Raw genomic sequence first — 6,497 nt, forward strand, 5'->3', positions numbered from 1 at the left:
GGGCTCGAGCTCCGGCTCGGGATGCAGGCCCGCCGGCGTCCGGCGCGCTGACAGCTGCCACAGGCGCGGGCTGCGCGGGCTGCGCGGCCCGCCCGGCCCCGGCGAGCCCCCGGCCCACCCCGCCCCACCCCGCGGGCGGCCGGGCGGCCAGGCTGGAAAGGATACTCCCGGGTGCGGAAGGCCTCCTGAGTGTGCGCGATGGTGAAGAGAGGCTCCTCGCCGGGAAGCGGCTTCACCAGCGGGAAGGGCTTGCGGCCCAGAAGCGGCGCCATCGCGGCGGTGGCAGCGGCGGAGGCGGCGGCCCGGAAGGTGGCGGCTCCTCGGAGAGCCCGCGGCGCAACACTAGGCCCCGCGGCCCGGAGCGAGCGCCTGGCTCCCGGGGGTGGGGTGGGGGAGGGGAGGGGTGAGAGGGCGGCGCGAACTCGGCTCCCTCAGTGCTGGCGCGGACGCGCGAGGGCCATGCAACGGGACGCAAGGACACGGAACTCCCACGCACACCGCTGCGCCGCCCCGCAGCCTCCGGCCCAACCTTCGCTACGGGTCCCTGCGTTCGGCGGTCACGACTCCTCCTCAGCTGCACCGGAGGAAATTATTGAAAAATGGCGGGAGATTCCCCTCCTCCCCCCCGCCCGGCCAGCGCACACACTAACTTGCTCCCCTGTGGCGCCGGTGGCGAATGCTCCAATAGGCGGAGAGCTGATCAGCGCTCACAGTCTATTGGCTCAGGGGAGCCGCCGCTCTACGCTTGGGTCCCGCCCCCTTTCCCGGCCGCGTAGTTGGGTTGCAGCGCACTAGAGGGCAGTATGAAGAGGTGAAAGGTCACGTTATGTAAGCGCTGGTGACAGGCCTGCGGGCCTCCAGCGGCGGAGTTGAAAATGGGGGACTGCGGGGGACCGAAAGGCTTGGAATTCAAAGAGGTCAGGCCAGAGAAGCCCCTTAACATATACAGACACTGCGCCATCTGTCACCGACGGCGACACCGACATCCGGGCACCACTGTCCGTGTGGTGCGCCGGAGGGGGAGGGGGAGCGCGCGGCCAGGGGCTTTGTCTTTCCACTTGTGCTCCGCCCCCTCCTTAAAGGCGCCGCGCTCGGCCACGCCCGGGGATGCGCGGGTGGGGCGGAAGGGAGGAGGGGTTGGCGGGAAGAAACCCAAGACCTAATCCACGCGAAGGTTCGACTGAAGGACAGCTGGAACCTCAGCATTGCTCACCCCAAAGTTAACTTCTTCTGGAAGAGAAAGTGGTTGAGACCTGGATGTTAGTATGTTTGTTTTTAGCGGCTTGGTGGAAAAGATAATAGAGAAGCTTCTTTGGAAAAATGTATTAAATGGCGTACCTATTAAAGATACATCCATTAATTCAAGTAGCCTTTGCTGGCACCTCCAGTGTTCAGGGCTCGTACTGGGAGCTTCAGAGGGAAAAAAGTAAGAGCCTGCCCTGAAAAAATAAGAGGCCCAAGTAAGGATAGTCCTGTGATGAGTGCTGTACAAAGGGCACTGGTAGGAAGACAGCACTAATGGCCTGGAGAGTGAGGACAGTCCAGCTGCTTCTCCAAGCCGACTACACCCACATGGTCCACAGTGTGTTTGGCTATCCAGTACACCCAAAACACACTCATTCATAATTCTCTCCCTGTTAAATCGTCCCCCTTGGTCCAAAGATCTTCACGGACCTCAGAATGTACCTTCCCAGCCTGTTCTTGAGCAGGGCTAGACTGCGAGGTGTCCCTGAAAGCCGTGGTGTGTGCCAGTGCCAGGCCCTTTTCTCCCATTTCTTCTCATCTTGAGGTAAGAAGTATCCCCCCAAGTAAAACCTAAGTTCCAGGTCAGATGCCATAGTTACGGAGCCTCCTCTGATCACCTAGCAGAGAAGGGAGGGCATCCTCCTGTGGTACCCATTTCTTCTCGGAGGATTAGGAGCACCCTCAGAGGACAGGGCATTTGAGTTGATTGTGAAAAGATAAGTAGCACTTCACTAGGCAGAGAAATGAGAGACGAACGTTCTAGGCAGAAGGAGCAGCAGGGTCAACTCGGCAAATTCGGGACAACATACCCAAATCTTCGGGGGTGTTGAGGTGGAAAATATCAAGAGATGAGAGTGGCAAAGGAAGGGAGCGTCCTGGTCACAGCCTGTGATGCTTGGAGTGACCCCTTAGAAGGAACTGTAGTAGTTTGTGGCAGGGATACCAAGGGACCCAAAAGTAATAAAGTCAAGGGAGAAAGATGGACAGATTTGAGAGGCACAGACTAGGTGACTGACTAATGGGATGGACATTTGCAGGACCAGATACGTAACAGCTGACTACACACAGAGTAAGGACTCCAAAAACAGAAAAAAACACATTTTGGGAAAATTCAGTATTTCAAAAAAAGCTCCTCATTTCACATGAGAATAGGGGCCATAATCATTTCAGCACTTGGGGCCACAAGAACCACCTGGGTTCTTAGGCTAGAACCCAGTCCTGGTGTTGGTAAAGCAGAGATCTAAAATGGGAGAATTGGGGGTACCTAGCTGGCTCAGTTGGTAGAGCATGCAACTCTTGATCTCAGAGTCACGAGTTCAAGCCCCACATTGGGCATAGAGCTTACTTAAAAAAATAATAAATAAAAATTTTTCAAAAAGAAAGAAAAGAAGTGGAACAAAGTTATTGTAACTATCGGTTTCCTGCTCTAATATTTTCGTTGACTCCTGTTGCAGACAAAACTCTTCCGAGTTTACTCTTCCTGTTCAGTCTTCAAGCTCTTGACCCAGCAAGCCCCCAAGTGGACTACTTCCTTCTCATTCCCAGAATTCATTAGCTTTATTCCTACCCATTGCCGGAAATGTACTTTTTTCTCCTCTGGGCATCTAAATCCCACACTTCCTAATGCCTTTTCCCAACTGTTGCAGCCCACATCTGCTTTCACTAAACTCTCAAGGTTTTTTTAAAATCATAATTGTAGCAAAATTCGTTGTTCAATGTGTTTTCTTTCCCAATGTTTGAATAAACGAGTTAATAAAAAAGGGCAGAGATTAAAATGTGTAGTTTCCAGGTATCTGCACCAAAGCTTCTACTGCTCCAGGTCAGCTATGGGTACTTAGCTGCAGGAATAAGACTATCTAGAGAAGTATAGCACATTTCCCTACGCGGATCTCCACTGGGTAGTTTTAGGACATGAGCTCAGTCAGCAGGATATTTCTGTGGTCTGTGTCATGTGGACCTGTGCCCTGCCACACACCCCGCCTTCATTGATGCAGACACAAACCCTTGCTCAGACGGTTCCAGCTGTTCTTTTCCTCCCTGTCCTGTTGGATCCTCAAACTCAAAACATCCCAAACCCACAGTCTCACCATCTTCCTTCCCTCCATCATCTGCTTTATCTGGATGGTTTTCATTTCTATTAGTGCCCCACTCACAACCTCACAGGTTCAGGCTTGACCTCTCTTAAGCTCCAAAGCCACAGGGTCAACCAGATAATGTCAATTCTACCTGCCTAAAATCTTGAACCATCCCTTTCCTGCCATCCCCACATCCTACTTCAGGCCTTTATTATTTCTGGCCAAAACTATAATGACTTTCTTCTTTTAAAATGTTTTGATTTTTTTTTAAGTAGGATCTACGCACAACATTGGGCTTGAACTCACCACCCTGAGATCAAGAATCACATGCTCCACTGACTGAGCCAGCCAGGTGCCCCTCTTTTTAAAATGTTTTAAACTACATTGAAGTTATATCTTTATAATGGTAAAATGAACGTAGTTCCCAAAAGGAAACATATAAATGTACTTTGAACAACAAGAACAAATAGTTTTACAAAAAGCAGCCGTGGGGCACTCTCCCCCATGCACTTCCTGCTCCCTCAAGCATCCATTTTCAAATTGTTAAGCTGCGTTAAAATTGGTAAAAGGTAACTTCATTTAAAATGGAATCAGGAGGCCAGAAGGGGGAGCTCTCACAACTTACGACTGGTAAATTGCACACCCAACAGGAAGAAGCCCATACTTACTACTACCCCAGCAAGAGGAAGAAAGCTTTCCTCCTTCCCCAGCAACAGCCCAGCCAATGAGAGAGTCAGCACTCAGCCAATGAGAAGCCACTACACTTCCAACTCCCAGTTTCCACCAATGGACTTGTTTATAACAGCCTTCCCAACTTCTCCCTTTCCTCTATAAAGGAGGTTTCCTCTGCTTTGTTCTGTAGACCTGCCTATGGTTTTGCTATGAGCTGTGTATTCTGAATTGCAATTCTATTCCTGAATAAACCCATTTTTGCTGGTAAAATAAAGAGCAGTTTTATTTTTAAGGTTAACAGCTATTTCCGCTAATATTTACCTTCAAATTTCTAAACATATATGTTGCTATTTTTTGGCTTCTCAGTTTTAGTATTAGCTGCTGACTTTTCTTGAATGGAAGATGAGGACATAACCTTCTTACATCCCCCACAAACACCACGCACACGATCATATTCCCAAAATAATTATTGCAATCGGTTCAATCACTATTCACTGTATAACTTATGATTATGTATTATTCCGGTGATGCATGTGGTGGGCTGCTCACATTTCCTTTCTTCTTTTGTTTTCACTGGTTTGCTTCAGCCTGTTTTTCAATTCATTTTTTATGTACCTGTCACCAGTCCATCCCTAAACTGACAGAACTCTAGTCTCCTCTCAATACATGGAAACCTACGTGTTCCAACTTGTGCCCCACCTGCTCTTTCCCCTCCATGGCATTTTGCACACTGCAATCACTCCCCTGCTCGGGGCTTTCAATGGTTGTCTCCCTAAAGCCAACAGAGTAAAACCAAACTCTTTGGCCGGGACTTTAAAGCCCACCAGGATCTGTCCTCCGTCTTTCTACTACTTCCCTTGAACCCCCTACTCCAGTAAACTAGGTTTATCAAGGTTTCTAACCAACTGAGCCACCCAGGCACACAGGTTTGTCTAGGTTTCTAAATACATTCCCCACTAAAAGGATCCAGAGCTCCTGGGAAAAAGGACTGGGGCTGGCAAAGTTCAAAGTGAGTTAGGAACATTGTGCCTGAAAGTAAGGAAGTGCTCAAATAGTGATGGGGACATGTCAAAAGGCCACAAGAGCCAGCAGGAAGGGATTCTAACTGGCTGAATCTGGGACAATTTGAACATTTGGAAAAAATGACAGCAACAGATTGTTAACACGTTGAATGTAAGGGGAAACCATGAGCCTGTAGTAATATTCAGAAAGAAAGGGAGGGAGGGAGGAAGAGAGAGAGAGAAGTGGAGAGAAGGGAAATCTGTTATCTACAGAAGGCTGCCAATGAATGAATGTAGAAGATTTAGAAAACTCACCATTTTGCAAACTCCAGTGAAGTAACTGATTCAGAAATAGATCATCAATGGATACTAAAATCACTGGTCTAAGTGAATGGTCTAAGATTATCACCCCCCCAACAGATTATTTATGTAAAAGCGCCCTGAAGGTGGAAAGGTCTGGCAGACACCTTAGCCAAATGATCAATCTCGGCATTACCAAAAATGAGACAAGAGGACAACCTTTCTCTTGATACAGGCAATGAAATATATGTATCACCTCTGTAGTATTCTAACCAAAAAACATTTCACCTGAAATCCTTAGAAAATAGATAAATCCAGTTTGTGGGACATTCTACAAACAACTGCCTGGACCCTTCGAAAATATTAATGACACGAGAGACACTTATCCATCCACCTCCAAAAGAAGGTTCTAAAAGGAGACTAGGGGCGTCTGGGTGGCTCAGTTAAGCGTCCGACTCTTGGTTTTGGCTCAGGTTATGATCTCAGGGTCTTGGGATGGAGACCAGCATCTGGCTCCACACTCAACAGGGAATCTGCTTGTCCCTCTCCCTCTGACCCTCCCCCTGCTCATGCTCTCTAAAATAAAATCTTTAAAAATGTATAAATAGGGGCACCTGGTTGGCTCAGTTTGTTAAGCATATGCCTTTGGCTCAGGTCATGATCTCAGGGTCCTGGGATCGAGCCCCATATTGGGCTCCCTGCTCAGCAGGGAGTCTGCTTCTCCCTCTCACTCTGCTGCTCCTCCTGCTTGTGCACTCACTCTATCAAATAAATAAATAAAATCTTATAAATGAATGAATGAATTTGAGAACTAGATGCAATGAATGGATTGGATCCTGGGTCTGGGGATGGGGGCTAAAAGGAACTACGACTATTATTGGGACAGTTGGGGCAATTTAAAGATGTTCATATTAAATACTATTATTGTAACATTGTTAAATTTCTTGGGTATGATGGTGATACTCTGGTCATGTTGAGGAATGTCCTTGTTCTTAGGATATACACGCTCAAGTATTCAAGGCTAAAGTGTCAGAAAAACAGCCATCTACTTTCAAATAATTCACCCATCCACTCACCCACCCCCCAAAAAGAAAGAAAAAAACGTGTATTGAGATCCAAATGTTAATAATCGGTGAATCTAGATGAAGGGTAGACATAGTTTATTGAACTATCTTTTTCAGCTCTCTGTAGTTTTGAAGTGTCT

General features: G+C 48.1%; 1 protein-coding gene across 1 annotated transcript in view; it reads right to left on the reverse strand.

The window, feature by feature from the left end:
* Positions 1-645, reverse strand: part of BAZ1B (bromodomain adjacent to zinc finger domain 1B) — a 65,397-nt gene extending 64,752 nt beyond the window's left edge. Inside the window, exon 1 of the mRNA XM_040634928.1 lies at positions 166-645. Within this exon, the coding sequence (XP_040490862.1) occupies positions 166-272 (107 nt within the window). The 5' untranslated portion in view covers positions 273-645. The remainder of the gene's footprint in view (positions 1-165) is intronic.
* Positions 646-6,497: the final 5,852 nt, after the last annotated feature.

Source organism: Ursus maritimus, unplaced genomic scaffold (genome assembly GCF_017311325.1).
Source record: "Ursus maritimus isolate PB19 unplaced genomic scaffold, ASM1731132v1 scaffold_2, whole genome shotgun sequence".
In the NCBI taxonomy this organism is placed as follows: domain Eukaryota; kingdom Metazoa; phylum Chordata; class Mammalia; order Carnivora; family Ursidae; genus Ursus; species Ursus maritimus.